The 23,096-nt window shown below is 36.7% G+C and overlaps 2 protein-coding genes across 13 annotated transcripts in view; one reads left to right on the forward strand and one right to left on the reverse strand.

Moving 5' to 3' along the window:
* Myo81F (Myosin 81F) overlaps positions 1-23,096 on the reverse strand; it is a 1,428,838-nt gene that overhangs the window by 933,413 nt on the left and 472,329 nt on the right. For all 12 annotated transcript variants that reach the window (XR_011419017.1, XM_070216714.1, XM_070216710.1 and 9 more), the window contains 2 exons: positions 12,598-12,710; positions 11,704-11,947 (listed from right to left, as the gene is read on the reverse strand). Coding sequence is in view for 11 of the 12 variants with exons in the window: in XM_070216714.1 (XP_070072815.1) it covers positions 11,704-11,947; positions 12,598-12,710 (357 nt within the window). In the remaining variant the exon portion in view is untranslated. The remainder of the gene's footprint in view (positions 1-11,703; positions 11,948-12,597; positions 12,711-23,096) is intronic.
* The window catches only part of LOC138913340 (uncharacterized), a 275,105-nt gene that overhangs the window by 59,709 nt on the left and 192,300 nt on the right, over positions 1-23,096 (forward strand). The window lies entirely within an intron of this gene.

Genomic DNA, 23,096 nt, shown 5'->3' on the forward strand with positions numbered 1-23,096 from the left:
GATTTTTTTAAAAATTGTCTTTTGATATACCTTGAATACCTCAATGCGCACCGTATAAGCGGGTGAGAGTAGGACCTTAAAATTTTCCATACAAATGTGGACCGCCCTAATGTACATATATGTATACCCACTGTACCGAAAGTACCTAAAGGGTACGCACTGTAAAACTTTGTTGCAGTGTTTACATATTTCAATGTCCCGATCATAAATCCTAAGTGGCCGAAATGTGAACCAATCGCTATGGCTTAGCCCGCACAATGAAAGTGCTAGCGTCGGCATAATTGTAACGAACGGACAGCATATGCTTACCCGTCGCGCCTCCACTTGAGTGCTCATAGCAATGTACATTCCTTTATACATAAGTATATAGGTACATAGCCGTCTCTCTGCCGCCGCCTGCGAGCAGCGCAGCTACGAGACTTAGCCTTAATTAGACTTAAAGAATATTGTAAAACAGCAGAGACACTTCGATCGTTGGAGCGGCACCATCGCTGCTCCAACTAAATCAAATAAACCCAACTAAAACTATAGACAAATATAATCTAAATACAAACAAGACTATTCATTGAACTTGGAAATCATGGAGCAAATTGGAACTACAGAACAATTTCAGAAGACCTCATAAAGAATATAAAAAAAAACAAGAGGGAACGTTATAGTCGGATGCCCCGACTATCAGATACCCGTTACTCAGATAAAGGGAGTGCGAGGGAGATGGAGATAGAGATAGAAAACGTTGATCACGCATAACTTTTTAACGAATGGTCCGATTTGAAAAATTTCTTCTACATTTCGATAGGTATTGATAAACACAATAAAACTGCATTTTTACTTTTCCAAAATATTAAAATTTTTAAAATCGTATATAAGCGATTGTGGGCGTTAGAGGGGGCGTGGCACCATTTTGAAACAAACTTGCGCTGCGTAGGAACTCCTAGAATCTGCATGCAAAATGTCAATCTTCTAGCTTTTATAGTTTCTGAGATCTCAGCGTTCATACAGACAGACAGACGGACAGACGGACAGACGGACAGACAGACAGACAGACGGACAGACGGACATGGCTAGATCGACTCGGCTAGTGATCCTGATCAAGAATATATATACTTTATGGGGTCGGAAACGCTTCCTTCTCCCTGTTACATACTTTTGCACGAATACAATATACCCTTTTACTCTACGAGTAACGGGTATAATCATGTAACTCGTTTGCGTAAACAGTGCACAAAGATTAAGTAAAATATTCATGCCTTTATTAGATAACGACCCTAAATTCCAGTAATGTTTGTTGTGAGTCCGATCTTTTTGCACCGTTGTCTTTGCCTTAGCTGATTAGACCATTGATTTTGTTCTTTGTTTTGATTACCATTGCTATGTACCTATATTCATTTTTATTTCAGCTGGTGTTGTTGTGAGCAGGGAATAAAACCAGAACCGGAACCGGAATAAATAACCGGTACCGAGACCAAAATAAAAATTTAATTTCGAACCGATTACCGTATTGCTGGTACCGGTACGGCTTTGGTACTTATTTATTAAATTCGTTAAAAATCCTGAATAAAAAACAAGAGAGAACGCTATAGTCGGGTTGGTGTCCCGACTATCTAATACGCGTCACTCAGCTAAAGGGAGTGCGAACGCTGTACTCGGGTTAGTGTCCCGACTATCTAATATTCGAACCTCAGCTAAAGGGAGGGCGAGGAAGATAGATAGGGGAGAGGTCTGTAGGTTGGTACACCTTTTTTTTTTAATCTGCCATTTCGACATTCACTTATGAAACTTTACGCATTTGGTACTGATCGAAAGGTTAGTCTATTAGCTTAATAAAAAACAAAAAAAAATATTTTTTTTCCTTAGGCCTAGTACTCACTTCAATCAAAAAGGCAACGAAACGAAAATTTCTATACAAAAATGACAGGCGGAAACCTTCGTGATCAAAAATTTGTATGGAGATTTTCATTTCGTAGGCTTTTCGATTGAAGTGAGTACTAGGCATTAGGGAAAACTGAAAATTATTTTTTTTTAAGAGTCCCAAAAAACGACATTTTGAAAAAGAGGTCTGTAAGTTGAGACATTTTTAAAAGTCAATAATACTCACACAAAAAGTACTCGAAACTATAAGGAACTATTTATTTATTTAAATCTAATCAATTTTAGTTCGTCCTAAATTATTTCCCATCCATCTTTTAAGAACATAGACCAAATAACAATTAAAATCAAAAGGCTCTTTGAACATTCACTTTTCCCCTAATATCAAAGAAATGTACTAGGCAGAAAGCGACCTCTGTTGGCCTAAGGCCTTTTTGTATGAAAAACGGGTGTCTCAACTTACACGCTCAAAGTGTCCCAACTTACACTTAATGGGATGTTTCGGGAAAAAATTAATAACTTTTATTTATTTATTTATTTATTTACTCCGCCAATGGATTAGATCCTTATCTCGCTAGTAAGTTATAAACTTAGAACTAAGACTAAGAACTACATAAAAAATATTCCCTAAGTGATTGCCTAAGCATATCCTTCTTGGATCCCCAACATAACCGGATGCTGGCTGGTAGGGAGTTAAGTAAACGCAAAGCCCTTAAAAGTTTCTCATTCCGAGCATAATTGGTCCTAGCAGCACTTTCAAAAAAAGGGACCATGGTACGGAGATTCCTGGCTGGGGCATTAAAGGTAATTAAACTCAATAGGAAAGGACTATCAATGTTACCAATAATTAAGTCGTTCACGAAAAGTAGGCCCGCTATTGAACGCCTGTCTTTAAGACTACAAGTATGTAGTAGGCGGCATTGGCTGGAGTAAGATGGGAATGGATCAGAAAAATGCAACGGCTGGAGTGAAAACTTCAGAAATTTTTTCTGAAGCCGCTCAACCCTATTGCTATGCACTGCGCTTGAGGGATTCCAAATAAATGAAGCATATTCCATATACATTGTATAGGACTTTCATGTTATGTGCGCTATTTTCGTGGTAACCCTTCAGTTCCTTAGGCCAAACGCTCGGCCGCTGTCGACGTCAGCAGAGCAGTCGGCGCAGCGTGGACCTGAAAGAAAGAGAGGCTGATATTTATATATTGCGCTCTCTTTCCTTGTCTTATAATTTGCCTGCACTCGACTCTAGCAGTGACAAATTTCGGCCGGTCCGTCATTCTCTTTTTCGCCTTACAGTTATGTTCAGTTAGCAACCAAAATTTGGCCGGTAAAATTTGTGTGACGCAGCGAAATGTGTATGCCCTTTCATTGTTCAATTGGTCCATAATATTTTTTAAATAATAAAATATTAAAAGTTGTATCTCCACAAAAATTATTTGTGCTTTTACTCAATAGAAAGGGTATACATAGAAGCATTGGCACGCGGCAAAAGCGATGATGAATCAAAAGAAAACGGGAAAGCAAAATCATGACTGGCTGTATTTTTTGACTGTCAATCGAAGAGAACAACGTGCTTAAATTTGTGCGTAGACAATTTGTAATTGGCGTTTTAAAAAATTGTACGAGTGTTTACCAATTGTATTAAAAGTTAGGTAAGTGGCATTTTAATTCATTTACATATATGCAGTTGATATTAATTAAAATAACCGGTAGGTTTATGCCCGGTTTGCTATTGTTTCTGGGTAGAAAAATTCTTGCAATATGTACATTAGGGTGGACTTAAAAAAAAAAACTAATTTTTTTTACTTTTTCTTTCTTTTATGGATTAAGGATACAAAAAAGTCATATATGAAGGGGTAAGAGCATGGCTTTAGAAATTTCATACAAAATAAGTCCACCCTAATGTACATACATACACACATTTCCCGTGGCCAGCGCTAAAAATGCTTAGGATATCGCTGCGGTCTCTACTTGATTTAAAAAGGTAAATATAAAAATATACAAGTAAAACATATTTTTAAAACATATGTCTGTCTTTAATTTTTTCAGGATCCTTCGTCAAATATTCACGCGGACAAATTCATGAGGACGGCAATCTTACATAAAAATCAAAAACAAAAAAAACAAGGGGTATTATTTATAATTAATTGTACGAAAATGTAAGTAAAACAATTGAACACAAAATACAATTTATAAAATGAAAGAGCCAATAAAAATTACAAATAAATTTGTATGTTTCTTATTTTATATAATGCAAGGAAAGAATTTTTTTGTACATGAAATTGCTGATGACATTTTTAAAAAGTCATCCATGAAATCACCTATGACACAAGGTGACACGATGATGGATTTTCCTAAGTGACAACCCATTGGACAAATTCTGAATGTCCCTCGTGAAATCATAAGGGACATGTCACCGGTCGTGAAATCATAAGGGACATGTCACCGGTTGGTGACATCTCAAAGGACTATTTCGTATGAGGCCCTTGGTATATCCCCGGGGACTTCGAACAAATTTCCTTTGAATTGTACTAAAGGAAAAAGCGGAACTCCCATACAATTTTCTCTATGTGGCATCCTCGGTTCGTCCTGAGGTACAAATGATATGTCCTCGGGCTTTCCTTTGGTGATTACTGAGGGAAAAGTGACATCTGGAACTGAAGGGAACATATCGGTTACTATAATATTAATGTATGTATGTATGAAGTTCTATTACGTTTGCTGCAGTTTATTCGAACTAAGCATGGTAAATTGTAATAAGCCAAATACCAAACAATTGTAAGCGTAAGTAATAGAAATACATATGTACATTCAAAATAATAATTTTTGTTGTGCATACAAACGCACATAAGGTAACGAGTCCCGTACATTTATTTTGCGCGCAAAAAAAATCATGTTAGATTTTGCGGTATTACTCTAACCGTAAACCGTAAACCTCACCCCCAAAATTCGCGAAAAAATTATCCTCGACGGACCGCGAATTTTTAACAATTTACATGAAGAAAAAAAGGCGCGGACTGTAAATAAATTATGTAAATAAATATATCCATACATACATATGCCGGCGAAATTAAGTCGTTTTTCTGCCGCGAACTTCTGTCACTTTAAAGCGTCATAAGTTCGCCATAACAAATTTAGAGACGACATTATTTCGCGCGATCTTATGACGTTTAGCAGGGACTTAATTTCGCGCCTGGCGAAATTATGTCGTTTTTTCTGCGGCAGACTTATGACGTTCTCAAACGTCATAAGATCGCGCGAAATTATGTCGTTTAAAAACGGCGGAATTAAGTCGTCCCCCCGTTCTGAAAAACATTGGTTTTCTCCCAACGGTTTACGTTGATGATCTCAATATAGCGTGTAAAAGCAAGCCAGATCTGATGGACATCAAGACATCAATTTCGACGCCTTTCTAATGTGTTGATAAAGGCGCAATACGACTGTTCCTCTGCATGGAGATAGAACATGAGGGTGAACTGGGAGAAGTCACTCTTGCGCAGACGCAATTCATTCAGGATTTGTTGCGTCGACATGATCTACAGTGCTGCAGACCTACAACTACGCCTTTGGACGCAGGGTATCAGGTTGCGTGTGACAAAAAATGCGCTAAGGTGGACGAAACAGCGTATCAATCAGAAGTTGGCGAGCTCATGTGGTTGGCACTCACGGCGACTCGATATTTTGCATTCCGTTGCGAAATTAGCACAGCGAAACAAGGATCCGCACAGCGAGCACTTAGCGGGTGTTAAACATGTCATGCGGTATCTGGCGGCCACGATGAACTACAAGCTGCAATACAAAGGGACAGGACAAGCTTTCGTTGGCTATGTTGACGCCGACTGGGACGGCGATAGGATTCATCAAAAATCGTTCACTGGCTACGTTTTCTTCCTAGCCGGTGGTCCAATCTCATGGAAATTGGAGAAGCAGTACAGCGTGGCTCTCAGCAGCAACGGTGCTGAGTACATGGCGTTGTCGACGGCGTGTAAGGAGGCAGTTGCAACAAGACGGCTTATTATCGAGCTTGGTTGTGGCGACGCGAATATTCCAACGGTCATGTATGGCGACATCTTAAGTGCCCAACAATTGGCAAAGAACCCGGTGCATCATGCTAGGACGAAGCATGTAGATATAAGACATCACTTTGTACGTCAGATACTAAACGAAGGTCAGATTGTTTTGAAATATGCTTCTACTGAGGTAATGATTGCAGATGTATTGACCAAGAATTTGGCGAAAAAGAAACACCATGAATTTGTTAAAATGTTGAATTTGTACTAGAAATATTTATAACGCGCTTGCAGGAGTGTTGAAAATGTTATTCACCCGAAGCAATGCATGCTCGTATCTCTACAAATGAGTCTTGTATTGTAACATAGACAAAGTTATAATGCGAGTCAGTCGCTTATAAACTTTCAAGCTGATTAGATCACTTCGTGTGTTTTTCATTCTCTGCGTTTGTAACGGTGATTCCCTTCAATAGAGGTAAATTTAAAAAGCATTTAAAATGCTGCACAGTTTTAATAATGTTCCCGAAAAAATCCTTACCACATTGCAATACAAAAAGATGGCGTTTAGTAATTGATTACCGCCAAATTAACAAAAAAATTTTATCATATAAATTTCCACTACCAAGAATAGACGATATTCTTGACCAATTAGGTAGAGCTAAATACTTTTCACGCCTAGATCTAATGTCACAATTTCATCAAATATAACTCAAAGATACGTCGATACACAATACAGATACATATACAAAATTACCTTATGCTTTAAAAATAGCGCCAAGTTCTTTCCAAAGAATGATGACAATTGCATTTTCAGGTATCGAACGAATGGTTGACCTAATTGTCATCGGTTGTTCAGAAAAACACATGATTAAAAATCTTACAAAATTTTTTTGATCTATGTAGAAAAAACAACCTTAAACTTAACAAAACTTTCCCGCCTCAATTTAAAGAAATACTTAAAGAATTATCCACAAAATACACAGATATATTCGGGATAGAAACCGAAACGATATCAACTATTAATTTCTATAAACAAAAAATAAGAATGAAAGATGATGAACCAAATTCTTTCCAGAGAATGATGACAACTGCATTTTCAGGTATCGAACCTTCTCAGGCATTCTTGTATATGGATGACCTAATTGTCATCGGTTGTTCAGAAAAACACATGATTAAAAATCTTACAAACGTTTTTGATCGATGTAGAAAAAACATGCTTAAACTGCACCCAGAGGAGTGCACATTTTTCACATGAAGTGTGACCTTTCTTGGACACAAGTGTACTGACAAAGGTATTTTACCAGATAGTAAAAAATACGAAGTAATAGAAAAATACCCAGTCCCAATGGACGCAGACAGCGCTAGAAGATTTGTTGCATTTTGCAATTACTAACGACGTTTTATTAAAAAATTTTCCGATTTCTCACGTCACATAACTAGATTATGTAAAAAGAACGTTAAATTTGAATGGACAGATAAATGTCAAAACGTATTCGAATACCTAAAAACCCAATTGATGAAACCCACATTATTGCAATATCCCGATTTTGATGCAAGCAAACAAGCATGTGGAGCTGTTCTTACTCAAAATAGCAGAGATAGCAGCTATCCACTGGGCATAGGCTATTAACCTATCTATTTTCAATGACAAATCCAAGTTCGAAAACAACACGAATGAGATTAGACTTGGAAGCAGGGACCGTAAATAATCATTATTTGAGATTTTTATTTTAAAAAGACTACTCTGATATTTGGTTTTAAACGTCAAAAAAAACGTACTTTTTACTCTTGTCCACAAAGTATATGCATTTCCACAAATCTGGAAAGCAAATTAACTGTTATTTGTTCATGTCTATAAAGTGCATAAAAACCAGTTAAATTGTTGAATCAAACTTGTAAAAACCTCAGTAGGCCTTTTAAAATAAAAATCTCAAATAATGATTATTTACGGTCCCTGCTTGGAAGAATATAATTTTAGTGTGGAATATCTTAAGGAAAAAGACAACCATATAGCCGACGCGTTATCAAGAATAACAATAACGGACTTAAAAAATATCCAGACAAATAATAAAATTTTGAAAGTCACTACCAGAAATCAAAGTAAACAGAAAATTCCTGCGCAGGAATAGAAAAAAATTAGATTTGCCTAGGCATATTCTAAATCAAGCTTCTCATCCCAACGTATACAAAGTCATTGTTAATGACGAGGTACGAAAAATAGTGACCTTGCGAATAACTCATTCACTTTGCTTACTAAAGCATGGAAAAAAGAATATAGCAAGAATTGATGTTAGCGATTTTCACACCAAAGAAATTCTCGACTTAGGTCAATCCTTTCAAAGGCTTGAAAAAGAAGCCGGTATACTTTATATCAGCCAACTCAAAATGGCACCGAGCAAAAAGATCTTTGAAACCATTTCAATGGAATCTTTTAAAATTATGGGTAATAAAAAATTTGAATCATTAAGAGTAGCGCTACTCAAGCCGGTGACCCAATTATCAAAAAATGATAAAGAGAAAGAAGCATTACTGTTTACATTCCATAATGATCCAATACAAGGAGGTCATACAGGCATAACTACAACCTCAAAAGGCATTATTATTGGAAAAACATGACCAAAGATATAACAAAATATATAAGAAAATGTTCTAAATGCCAAAAAGCAAAGACATCAAAACATACAAAGACCCCATTAACTATGACCGAAACGCCACAAACGGCTTTCGACATGGAAATTGTGGATACGATAGGTCCACTAACTAAATCTGACCAAGGAAATGAATACGTTACTATGCTTATTTGCGATTTAACTAAGTACATTGTAGCAATACCAATCCAAAACAAATGTGCAAAAACAGTAGCAAAAGCTATATTCGAAGATTTTATTCTGAAGTTCGGTCCAATGAAGACGTTCATCACGGACATGGAAACAGAATACAACAATTCGATAATTGAAGATTTATGTAAAAACTTAAATATCAAAAACATAACTTCAACAGCACATCATTACCAGACTGTACATCTCAGTTGATGTGTATGTATGATTGCAATACTTCGTCTACTGTTTTAACACAACACCCTCTATGGCACATGACTATTGTCCATACGAGTTAGTTTTTGGTAAAACATCTAATTCAGCCAAACACTTCAATAGTATAGATACTATAAAACCAATGTATAACACAGATGATTACGCTAAATAAACTAAGTTTAAACTAGAACAAGCATTTGAGAGCTAGATAAATGCTAGAATACCATAAACACAAACGAAAACTTAACTATGACAGAAATATTTTGAACTTTGATTAAAGATCGGAGACAAAATGAAACAGGGCACAAGCTAGACCTTAAATACACTGGACCATATAAGGTAGAAAGTATAGGAGAAAACATAGTAATTTCAAATAACAAAAATAAGAAGCAAACAGTTTATAGGGATGGTACATCTGATCGAACTTTACCCGTGTAAACTACATAGGGGCTGTCCATATATTACGTAATCACGTTTTTGGTGATTTTTGACCCCCTCCCCCCCCCTGGTGATCAAACGTAATCATTCAATAAACAACCCCCCCCCCCAATGATTACGTAATCCCCAGAATAAAATTTTTTTTGTTTTAATCTGTGGATTCAAACGGAGATGCAACCCAATCTTTAATATTGTTTATAAATGAAGTTTGGTATGACACATTCGGTTCGTCTACGCTGATATTATCCCCAACATACTCTTCGTCAAGCCATTCCAGGTCTTCGCGTCCGTGTGATTGAACCACTAAACATTCTTTTTTTCGCCGCCCAGCCACTACAAAAATTTTTTCTCTGCTTTCCTATTTAAGTTTGTAGCAGGGACCGTAACTGTTATAAGTTTTATTTTAAAAATCACACTTTAACAGTTATTTTCTGATTTGTAAAGTAAAACTCAAGGAATAACTGTTATTTTTTGAGTTTTATAATAAAAGTTGGCAAATAACAGTTATTCGTCGTGATCAAAAATAAAACTCAAACTTGATTTATGGCGATTTTGTGGGTAAAATAAATAAAAAAAAATATAGGTATAAAATATGCACTGTTGCCTTTTCTAACAAATTTTTAGTAAGTTATATAAAACACGGGAATCATGTTTTAATCATTATTTCATGTTTTAAATTATTTCATTTTTTCAAAAATGTCAAGGGAATAACTGTTATTCATAAAAATCAAAAAATAACAGTTATTTTTTGAGTTTTATTATAAAAATCAAAAAATAAAAATCATTACGGATTTGAAAACTACAATGCGTGATTTTTTTGTATGAAAAATTTACAATAACACTTATTTTTGGTCCCTGGTTTGTAGATATAATTAAAGGAAAAAAGTTTTTAAAAATGAATATAAAATGATTACGTAATCATTGTACAAGACCCCCCCCCCCCCCATGTAATCAAACATAATCATTTCAATGACCCCCTCCCCTCCCTAGGTGATTACGTAATATATGGACAGCCCCATAGATTATTGCCGAATTTGGGCATCTTGACAATTTTTCGGTGATCATTATCATAAAGACAAGTTTTAATCGCAAAAATAGTGACTTTAAACGTTATTTGAATGATTTCAATATAATCAGATAACTTTTTGTGTGTTTGCTTTTTCGCTCTACTCTATTCTTGAGTTTACCGCAAACTTTTACACTTGTGTTGTTGTTAGTGCATTTGCTCTCTTACCGTTTCGTCGCGAACGTCACTGACCAAACTGCCAGCTGCGCTTCCTACATCTACGTTGTTTTCTACACGTATATATGTATAGGACAATAACTCAATAATTTTACTATGTCTGGCTGCTGAATGAAACCTTGCCTTTTAAATGGCAAAATCACCTCTCGACAACCCCCAATTGGTTGCTGGCTGTTTGATAAAGTTGCACGCCCTAAATGTGCCGACCTTGGACACAATTCTGGCCTAATTTCAGACTGTACTAAATCGAATTCTGGACTGGATTGGACCTGCCACAGTTGCCATCATATTAAAGTCAATATTATTGCTTTCATAAGGCAAACAGATCTGGAATACCTGTCCTTACTGGCCGGATTTAAGGACTTATTTAATCGGTTTGAAAAGGCTGAATCTAATTTTGAAGGCCGAATCCTGGAACAGGATTCTGGACTGGATTAGACCTGCCACAGTTGCCATCATATTAAAGTCAATATTATTGCTTTCATAAGGCAAACAGATCTGGAGTACCTGTCCTTACTGGCCGGATTTAAGGACTTATTTAATCGGTTTGAAAAGGCTGAATCTAATTTTAAAGGCCGAATCCTGGCAGCTGCTTGCCACAATGCTGTCGCTACCTCGGAACTGCTACCAATTTCGGACCGGACACCAGTGCATTTTCTTGTCTGCAATCCGCTGCTCATTCCTCTACTGCTTCTACTGCTGTCAGTTCCGGTTATGTTCCAACACTGGAATCCTACTGCTTGGCTACCAGTAATGCCTCTACTGTTGTTACTGACGGCTGCGCGGCAGACGCCTTATTTTTTAATAAGGACAACACATGTTAGCTTTTATTAATATTAAAACTTAAAAATAATACCTTTAACTTCAAAATCCATCCCAGAATATTTATTTGGACACGTGATGTAAGAAATACACGCCTTTAAAGTTCAAAAATTATTGATGCGCGCAGTTCTGCTTTGCAACTAAGCACGTGCTCATGACTTTAGGTCTATTTTTAGAAAGTACCGAACGTTTTCCTGAAAAATCTGGTATGCCATATGCCCTTATTTTCAACTTTACTTGTTGCATTCTTTATAATTTCTAAATGATTTTAATTTAATTTTACTTACTTCTTCGTCGAGATCTTTAACCAAATTATTCATTTTGTCATTTATTTCTTCAATAAGTGGGTTAGCAAATGATCCCTCTGATTCACCTAAAAAAGCGAATATATTGTCCAAATCATAGCTGTCTTGTTGGATTAAAGCTTCAGTTGAAATACATTCACAATTATTATCGTCGCCAAATGGCTTTTTCGAATTTGGAATATTTCCTGATATATGAGCCAGCACGTTTATTTCCTCTTGTATTATTCTGAAATTGTAAACAAGAAAAATTATTAATAATAGGTCTCTGTTTCAAGTCTAATTTTTATAGACAACGTCTCAAAATTTGTCTTAAAATCGTATAGTCTTAAAATAACAGACGAACATGGCAAGACAGGTACCTAATTGCCCACAACTTTTGATTGGACAGACCGATCTAAGCAAACTTTGCTAAGTTTATTAGGTATTGATGAGTAAAATTAAGTTGGTATATAAACCCTTTGTAGTTCTCGATAAAATCGAGGTTGTATACGAAAATCGGATTTCAACACTATATTGAGTTTGTAAATTACATTTTTCTAAGAAAATCTCTTTAAAGCGTGTAAACGTTTGTTAAAAAAATAAAATCTCAATTCTCAAAATCTCCAAATAATATATGTACCCAGAAAAAAACAAGAGAGAACGCTAGACATGCGTGCAGCAAAGCGACTGCTGGCAATGCTTGAATTCCATTATTTGGTCGTTACTTTAAATTAAATGGTCCGATCTGAAAATTTTAAATGTTAAAAAGTATATTTAATATAATTAATACAAAATCGAAAACGTCTCCTTCACTGCGTTAAAAACTTCTGACCAAAATTATAATACCCTCTGCAAGGGTATAAAAATCAATCTGAAATTACTTATACATAAACTTACCTCTCACAATCAGCTAAAGGGTTTGTGTGGATGGTGGTAAATTGCTCAAACATTTTATCACGTTTTTTCATTTCGTCATCTACTCGTCTCATTTCTCTTAATGCTGTTGCTACCTATAATGTTAAATATAATATATCTTTAGAAAATCAATTGTAACTAGTTTATCAGAATAAAATCGCAGTTAAAAGTGGCTAAGAGGTTAGTATTCCCGATGTTATGGCGGGCAGAAAAGAGTATAAACAAGAAAGGAAGCTAGCTTCGGCCAGCCGAAGCTTATATACCCTTTCAGATTGTTCCTATTAACTTACAAATCGCAAAAATTTTAATTTATCCTTCCCTATGGCAGCTCTGTAATATAGTCGTCCGATTTTTAATGAATTTAATTCAAAATTCGGAAATTTTACAAAAAAAACAAGAGAGAACGCTATAGTCGGGTTGGTGTCCCGACTATCTAATACCCGTCCCTCAGCTAAAGGGAGTGCGAGAGAGATAGATATATAAACAATTGCGTATAAATTTTTGATGAATGGTCCGATTTGAAAAATGTCTTCTACATTTCGATAGGTTTAAGTATACCCAACAAAATTGCATTTATACTTCTCGGAAATCTTTAAAGATGTGGGCGCAGGACACATTTTAAAATCGTTAGTGGGCGATTGTGGGCGTTAGAGAGGGCGTGACGCTCGGCTGAAATAAACTTGCACTGCGTAGGAAGCCCAAGAATATGTGTGGAAAATCTTAACCTTTTAGCTTTTGTAGTTTCCTAGATCTCAGCGTTCATACAGACAGACAGACGAACATGGCTAGATCGACTCGGCTAGTAATCCTGATCAAGAATATATATACTTTATGGGGTCGGAAACGCTTCCTTCTAGCTGTTACATACTTTTGCACGAATACAATATACCCTTTTTTTCTACGAGTAACGGGTATAATCATATCCTACAGTAGAAGCAAATACAATAAAAACCAACGGAGCTATAATTTGTTGATGCTCTTCACGCGAAGAACAAAGATCCCAACATACAGCAAACCAAAAATAGATGGAATCGAACTCGAGCTATCGGATAAGGCTAAGTATCTAGGAGTGATACTAGACCCGAAGCTCTCGTGGAAACTGAACATCACGGAACGAGTAAGAAAGGCCAGCATAGCATTCTACTCGTGCAGGAAAATGTTTGGCAAAAACTGGGGTATACACCCTAAGATAATATTATGGCTTTATACAGCAGTGGTAAGGCCAATTCTCACATACGGGGCACTAGTCTGGTGGCCAGCCCTGACAAGAGCATACAATATTGCCAAGCTGACAAGAATACAAAGATCAGCTTGCGCAGGAGCTACAGGGGCATTAAGATCATGCCCGGCTGCCGCGTTGAACACTATTCTGGATATAATGCCGATAGAACTTTTCATAAAGGATACGGCAGCGCAGAGTGCGGCCAGACTGAAGGCAAGTAATTGCTGGAAAGGCTACCACACAGGGCACTGCCGTATCTTAGAGGACAACAACTATCTGGCAAAGAACAAGACGGATTATATGACAGCGGAGATAAGATTTGGAAACGGATTTACGACTACCTTTCCAACGAGGGAAGACTGGGAGAATGACAGAGTAACCGGACAAGATGAGGTATCACTCTACACTGACGGCTCCAAGATGGACTGTGGTGTAGGGGCTGGAATTTTCGCTGAAAGCTGGGGGATAGAATCGAAATTCCACCTCCCAGAATCAGCGACAGTTTTTCAGGCTGAGGTACTCGCTATTTTGGAAGCAGCCAAGCTTTCGATTCAGCAATGCCTCAGGAATACCAAGGTACGGATATACTCGGATAGCCAAGCGGCTATCAAATCTCTCGCAGCAGCAAGAACCAACTCGACACTAGTAGCCGATTGCAAGTCGGCTCTCAACATACTAGCAACATACAACCATGTACAGATAACATGGGTGCCAGGGCACAATGATATACCAGGAAACGAAAAGGCGGATGAACTTGCACGAAAGGGGTCGGCAGACGACTCCTATACAACTAGTCTACCTGAATCCCTTAATACAGTCCAAGCAAGGATTCACGAACACTACAAAACACTAGCTAGTAAAAGTTGGTCAGAAAAGCAGGGTCTCAGGAGATCAAAGCTCTGCTGGCCAACCATCAATAGCAAGAGAACTCGAGAACTAATATCCAAAAGCAAAAGGGATATTAGAAGGATCACGGCACTCATCACAGGCCATTGGGCCATTGGCACGCAAGCCATGAAGATGGGGCTTCCGTACAATGCACACTGGGCCAGCCGATCAGATTTTTGGCCAAAAATACGTTTTTCTTTTTTAAGAAAATGACCAAATTGAGTTTGCGATCCTTTTTATAATACATTAAACTAATTTATGCCAAAGTTTCAAAGAATTCGGGCAAGTAGTTTTCTTTTACCATATTTTCAAAGTGAAAAATTCATAAAATATTGATGGAAATGAAAAAAAATTTAGAAGTCAAAGATGCTGATGTTGCTGTTCGACTTCTTTCCGAAACTTGCAGAAGGGATTATTTTCAACAAGTAAAAAATATAATATAGCTCGTATGTCTTACTTGTTTGCTAAAATAAATGTAATTGTTAATTTTTACGCTTTTTTTTAGCAAATGAGTACTTTGCTTTTCGAGTGCCTTCGAGTGCCATCCCCAAATTAGTTCATTCCTTCAAAAAAAAATTCGTTGATCAATTTACTAAAAGCGTAGCCCACCGACTCGATGCGGTTTTGCCTTAGTTGCCGGTAATTTTAGTTTTAATTGAAGGCTTAACTCAAAGTCGAGCTATTTTGAAGAGCTTTGCTAGAGAGCCCAAAAGTATGCCGTACTTTTTTCTTCAGGTTTTAGTGGACATTTGGCGTGATTTTAGTGTGACTAACATCTTAAATCTACTTTTTAAGTACACTAATCGATCATGGTATTTTCCAAACCTATATCTATCTATTTAATCAGGACTATGCAAATAAAAATGTAGCATACTTTTGTGATGACTTCAGAATATGTCAAATTAACATTAAACAAATCAAAAAACAATATTTTTAAACAATTTTTTTTACATAATTTGATTATATAAAACTTAAAAGGTAACAAGAACAAAAAAATAGAAATTTTTTTTAAATCGATTGTTTGATAAACGTTGATGTGGGAGCCTCCGAAAGTTGCACTTTTTAACGGTTCATAAATCTTAAATGACATAATATTTTTTAGTGATGTTAATTTTTTTAGTTTGTTTTATCTCATACTTTATTGTTTTCGAAAATGAAAGAAGTGCGTCTTCTAGTTATTTTTTTAAAAATAAAAAACCGAAAAGTACGTAAAATTTTCCGACTTTGGTCTGGATTATCTATATCATATAAAATTCCAAGAAATTTTACTTGTAGTTCGTTGGAAAGTTCAATCTTTTAAGAAAAAAACGCAAAAAACTGCATCCTTCTAACTGTCCTAGGAAAGAAATTACAGATTTTTGGCCAAAAAATTAACTTTCTGGCCCAGTGTGCAATGCTAATTGCAGGAGCTGCAAAGAAACAGACACACAGGAGACACCTGAGCACATGATGTGTCATTGCCCAGCACTAAACCATATCAGGGCGAGATACTTCGGGGCGTATCAGCTGGAATCATTGGGAGAAATAGGAAAGCAGAGGATAACTGCAATCCTAGGTTTTCTAAATGATGCAGGCTGGTACTGAAGAGAACGCGGAGACAACAATTTACGAGGGTGTGGATCAAAACGGAGCTCAGCTCTACTTGGAGGCTCTCAGAGAGGACCTCACCACTTCTACCTACCTACCATAATTTGTTTCCATTTAATTTCCCATTAATTTTTCGATCGTTCCTATGGCAGCTATATGATTTAGTCGTCCGATTTTGATAAAAATAAAATTGAAATTCGGAAATATTTAAATAGAGTCATGTCCTAGAGTAGAAAAGAATACAATAAACACTAAAAAAGCTAAAATTTATTTCCTATTAATTTTTTTTTTTTTTTTTTTACGATATTTTTCAATTTAATTTTATTTATTTTATTTATTTTTATCCTAGCACAGCAAGTTTACACTTATATTTGTAGCACTAGTCACATTAATCACATTTCCCATTAATTTTTCGATCGTTCCGATGGCAGTTATATGATATAGTAGTCCGCTTTTTTAAATATTTAATTCGAAATTCAGAAATATTTAAGAAATAATATCCCCAAGAGTAAAAGGTTATATTCCAAATAACACCGAAGCTAGAATTTTTTTAACGTTCTTTTTTCCGATCCTTCCTATTGCAGCTATTAGATATAGTTGCCCGATCCTTCACTGCGTTGCAATTCACTAAAAATATGTATCTGTCACTGAAGCAATAAACTATAAATCGGGGGTGTCACAGAAACCGGTGACGGATTTGTTGGTTGGTTTCTAAACCAACCGATCAAAACCGCTGCTGACACAGGAATTCGAAAGATTTCCTTATTTCGGAAAATTTACCGAAAAATGACCAGGCATAAATGGCTTCGTTAAAAATACACCCCTAAAAACCGAAATTATTTTTATAACTTCTACTGGTAGAAGGTGCTTTGACAAAAACAACAAGCTATTGATCATTGCAATCCACCAGCAAATTAATTTGATTTATTTTTGAAGCTTGCGCCAACGGTGTTTTTTTGGCCGTTAACAGCTGTTAGCTGAAACAACAGGTCTCTAACAGGGCTGTAATACCCGTTTTTCCCAACGTAAAAAATCAATATAAAATCAAACTATTGATTGACGGTCGTGTTAGTTGACTTAAAGATGTATCTTTAAGTATAAGTCATAAAAATAATTTCGGTTTTTAGGTTTTTATTTTTAACGAAGCCACTTATGCCAGCATTTTTGCATTTTTTCTAACTTTTTCAACTTTGACGAAGTGTAGTTACTAAGTATAAGAAAGTTGGAGGGCATTCTATTATTATTAAATGAGTCTTTTATGGTTAAAATCGGTTAGTCACAACTCAAGTTAGAAATTAAAAAAGGGTCAAACACGTTTTTTACACTTAAAAAAAAATTATCCAAAAAAATAATTTTACCGGAAAACAAAAGTTTCATTCATGGTATATTTCATCGATTTTTTTTTTGTAAACTGGTGTAATTGATTACAACGTTTTGGAAAAACAATGTCTAGAGGTTTTTGATAAGTTTTATGTGTGTTTGTCCCACCAAATATGTATTGCGTGACTGCCCGTGATCCAAGAAAATGCAGAGATATCCGAATGCCTCCCTCTGTTGAGGATTTTTTTTTTATTTTTACGTCTTTAAGATTTCGGAAAAGTGAAAATGCAGTTTTTTTGTGTTTATCAGTACCTATTGAAATGTAGAAGATATTTATACCCGTTAAAAGGGTATATTGTGTTCGTGAAAAAATGTGTAACAGGGAGAAAGAAGCGTTTCTGACTCTATAAAGTATATATATTCTTGATCAGGGTCACTAGCCGAATCGCTATAGCCATGTCTGTCTGTCTGTCTGTCTGTCCGCATGTCTGGCTGTCTGTCAAAAGCTAGAAGGTTGGGATTTCCCACACATATTCTTTGGCTTCCTACGCAGCGCAAGTTTAATTCAGCAGAGCGCCTCGCTCCCTCTAACGCCCACAACCGATTTTAAAATCAGAGAAGTATAAATGCAATTTTTTTCGTGTTTCTCAATTAAAGTCCTACATGAGTAGAGTCATAGCTTCCTTTGATTTCATGAGCCATTCGATTTATCCATGTTTTTCAAGTCATGACTCCTATAGCTCATGACTCCTATGAAACATAGCTCCATGCCATGACCTACTTATCTCATAAGAAATGAAGTGACTCCTATAGCTCATCGCCTGACTCGTGTAGCTCACCTAGTAGCCTCTCTCCGCTCCGCTCTCCAACTATCGCTCTTTTCCAACACTTCAAACTCTCTCCGTACTTCTCTCCTCCCTCTCTTTCACAGCTTTCTCCAACCTCTCTTCTCCTGCGTTGCCGTTACTACGCGAATTAGTTTATATATCACTATGGACGGCAGTCCATGTAGTGACGAAGCGCACAGGGAGAGTGTGCGAAGGCGACTACTATTATATAGCCGCCAAATTGAAAATCTGCTGTGATAGTCCGATCGTAATGAGTAATACACCAAATTAAAGGTATTACTAAAACTTAAAGGATTGCATACCAAGACCTTAAGAAAATCAATTGGTTTGGGAGAGATAGCGGTGAAAGTGTAAAAGTGAAAAATTAGACATTTGGATCAAATCACGTTTAAAAGTAATTCAGAAACGAAAATAGCCACTGAGCATTGAATTTTGTGCGTGGGTGTGCAAACTGTATTTTAGGGTCACGAAATCAGTAAATTTGCATTTAACAGTTCCATATAGGAATCTTTTGCTCTACGACTTTTGTAAAAACCCGTTACTTTAACGGGAAAAAAAACTAAAAAAAAGGTAAATTTCGTTAGTTTGTAAGTTCTACACTACTAAAGCTACATACTTTGTTTAAAAGGTATTTTGAAATACTTGAACTCCTTTTTAACTTAATTCGTTTAAATACAATAGATTTAAAATTATGATTGCCCAATTTAAATTTAAATGTATATATTAGCTCCTATGAGAGCAAAAGTAAACAAACAAAAACTTCTGATATCAAATAAAAAAACCTCTGAACGAGGTAAAAAACTAGTGACGATCGCACCTTCAACATACAAAAGTTCTGATATCAACATTTGTGACGAAAAATTATCACAGTCGTCATTAAATACACTTTCTAAAATTTTTTCATTCGGCATGCTGCAATAAAAAATGCTGTGAAGAGTGAAGAAGAAAAAGGCTGAAATAGTTTGCAAAAACTCCTTTTGCTTTACTAACTTGATACCAATGTGATTAGAGAAATTTAAGTTGTGGTCAGCTTGCAAAAGTGCCTGGGAATCGGGATTCGATAACGAATTTTTTTTATGAAAATTCCAAACAGTAGGGTCCTAGGTGGCTCCTTTGCGGAACACCAGAGGTCACGTGAGCAAGGTTAGAGACTGTTATTTTAAAAGCAACTGAGTCTGGTTCGTCAGGTAAGCTGAGATCCACTTAGTCAACGTGATTGGGAATCCTCATAGTATTAATTTTTTCAATAATAACTGATGGTTCACGGAATCGAAAGCTTTACTAAGGGCCGTAAAAATAACATCGGTTTGATTATCATTTTTAAAAGCGCTTCTGATGACTTAAGTAAACTCAAGAAGATTTGTTGTCGTTGATCTTCGTTTCATAAAGCCATGTTGAGTTGGGGACACCACTGAGCTGCATTGGTGCTGGAGCTGAGCGGTAATAGACTCTTCGAAAGTCTTCGGGATCGCGCTTAGTTTTGCAATACCACGGTAGTTTTTAATGAAGTGGAATGATAAAAGATTCCTTCAAAACTTCAGGGAAAAATGATTGAAGAAAGGAAATCTGAAAAAGTTTAGATACCGGTTTGCATAAAGCATCGGCACATTTTTTTAAGATATAGCTCGGTACAAGATCAGGGCCAGAAGAGAAAGGCGTCTTGATTGTTTGAAAATTTTGTAAAACATCATCCTAACTAATTAGGGGTGTGAAAAAACCGTTGTAGTGAGGAAGAGGGTATGGGTAGGAAGAGGTGTTATCGTCACTAGAAGATGAGTACGTGGACTGGAATTATTTTGCGAATAAGTTCGCAATATCGAAGTCACTAGAGGCGGATACTGTATCAAGATGAAGGCAAGATGGAAATTGTTGCGATTTTCGTTTCGAATTAACGAATGCTTGGGATTGTCTTGGAATTTGATTCTGCAACGGTTAACAGTTACTTACTGTTGTAACAATCGGAATTGTGGACTAAAAAATTTGAACGAGCAATTAGAGACCTAGAATGGTCAACTTGCAGCACGGTTTTTTTATATTTCTTAAAAAGTCTAGACATGGAGTTTTTAAGGAAAGAGAGTCGACGAGAGAACCACGGAGGCTTATGAGACTCGTTTCCAGTGGGAAATGAGCGAACAAACGAATCGAAGGATGAATATAGTAAACCATAAAACTGTTCTACTTAACAGTAATGGAGCTTATGCTTCTAAAGTAACCTCAAGTGTAGGATGATACGCATCTTCAGGATTGGAGAGAGGGCAATTCGAGTTACATATGCATTTTCGAACTCCGAGGCAAAAATAAGGTGACTGATTTCAGTTGTCCTAATGAAAGATCATAAAGACCGTGTATAAACTCATGTGCTGTGGTATGAACGAGAGCACTTGAATCAGTTGAGGGCATCCAAGAAAGGGGTCGTGCAGACTAAAATTTGATGTACAACGGGGTAAATGACAATTTTGTGTTCGTCTAAGGGCCGGTTTCTCGAGTCTCTGTCAAAGTCCCTGATAGCTATCTGTTCGAAAAACCTAAATACCAGATAAACTGTTCGTAAAAGCAAATCCGCTTTCTCGACTGCTTTAATTTATCTGAACGAGAACCAATTACAGAGTGCTGTTTACGCACAGAATTGTGTTGTGAAGCGCAAAAAATGGCGTGCTTCGATTATTTCATCAGCTGTTTGGGTATAATTCAAAGGAAAAGTCAGCTGTGATTTCGTTTCTTCTTCATAGTTGGCTTTGGGAAATCAGCTGTCTTTCTATCGAGCCGAAAACGCTTAACAGGGACTCCGAGTCCCTGTCAAAGTTAGCTCTCACATTGGTGCTCGAGAAAGCCAAAATGCCTTAGCAGGGACTTTATCTGTTCGAGAAATGTTAGCCGGCACTCGAGAAACCGGCTCTAAAGGGAACATTAAAAGTTAGGCGGCTTACAAGTTCTACAGAATCAATTTCACCTCTTATAAGATTATGCATAAAAATAGTACCGAGCATTATTCTACGATTTGCAAGTGTTGGTAAATTAAGCAATAATAATCTACTCTGGTAGGAAGGTAGCCTTACGTTTTGATCCCAATTCAAATTACCAAGAGAAAACAGAAGAAATTTTGTTTGAACTGACTCTATACGGTCAATGTGCACTTGGTATTGTGGGCTCCAAACCGAAGAACAATATTCCAATATAGGACGGACAAGGGAGGTATCAAAGTCTTAGCAATCTTTCGGGCCTTGTTTATAACATCAAGTGACTCCAGCTTTTGATAAAAGTCCTCAATAGCGAGCTGTAATGTGTGAGCAGCACACTTAACTGCTTGAATTGAGTGAATTCGTATGCCCCTAAGAAGGTTTTCATCATCCAACCGTTGCTCAGATTCATCTTCATCACTTTCATAATCATCAAAAAAGCGATCAAGGTCGTCGTCTTCATCACTATCGACCGACTGGCTCAGGAGATCAACTGCTTTTGTCATATTACGCCCGTTGTCTGTTGTTACGGCGTATATTTGGTTTTTAGTTAGACCGAAGCTATTCAAAATAGAAGAAACCTCTGCACACAAATTTTGGCTAGTATGCTTGTTATTGAGCTCTATGAGTCCCAAAGTGCATACAAAAATTTCACCTCCATTATAAAATTGAGCATTTACTCCAAGAATGCCACGATTGCATCGAGTGGCTGTATCCATTTTTAAGGAAATAATTTTGTTTTTCATTGTACTTGTGAGTTTTTCCTTAATATTTTCATATTTCTCTGCAACCACATCCATAACATTTCTGGAAGTTATAGCAGGCATATTCAGACCGGAAAAAATTTGCTCAGTCAACGTCTTAAATGCTTTGGAGTCCAGAACAGTAAATGGCATTTTTTCGACCGTAACCAGATCAACACATGCGTCCTTGACTGCACTTTGGGTCATAGTCGAAGAAAACTTTATTTTCCTTTCCGGAATTCGATCTTCTTCTTGCTGGGCCATCTCAGACTTATAAATTTCATTGTGCTGGGACTTAAGGTGACGTTCAAGGTTAGAGTTGTAGTTTCCCGAATACGTTTTTCCACAGATTTTACATTTTGACTCGTTCATTTCCACGTGGAAATGAAAAAAGCTCCGAGAAACAAAACTCCGCTTACGACCCATACTAAGGCAATGACTACAAACCACAGACTGACCATAATTGACGTATAAACAGTGGTGCAGCCACCTGCACATTCCAATTGCCGTATTTCTACATTCTCGATAATGTACACATTTTTACACGCCAAAATACCAAAAAATACCGATCCCTAGCGATGGTTTATAACGTTGAGCATTCACTTTTTTCCAAAGAAAACAAGAGAGAACGCTATAGTCGAGTGCCTCGACTATTAGATACCCGTTACTCAGCTAAACAACTTAATAGAAATATGCCTTCTTATATGTTTTTCGCCGCTCGATTTTTACCCAGGGATCTCTTTCTAGAAGAGGCTTTCTAGAACTTTCAATTCTGCCTAGCACATCTTCCGTCTCTCTCTAGCGCACTCTAATGCACTTGTGAAAAACGTATACTAGCAAAAAGAGACAAAATGCGCGCCCTATTTCAAATAATTTAAAATTTGCATTAACATAATGTGAATTAGAGTACCCAGAG

This window comes from Drosophila takahashii, chromosome 3R, assembly GCF_030179915.1.
Source record: "Drosophila takahashii strain IR98-3 E-12201 chromosome 3R, DtakHiC1v2, whole genome shotgun sequence".
NCBI classification, from domain to species: Eukaryota; Metazoa; Arthropoda; class Insecta; order Diptera; family Drosophilidae; genus Drosophila; species Drosophila takahashii.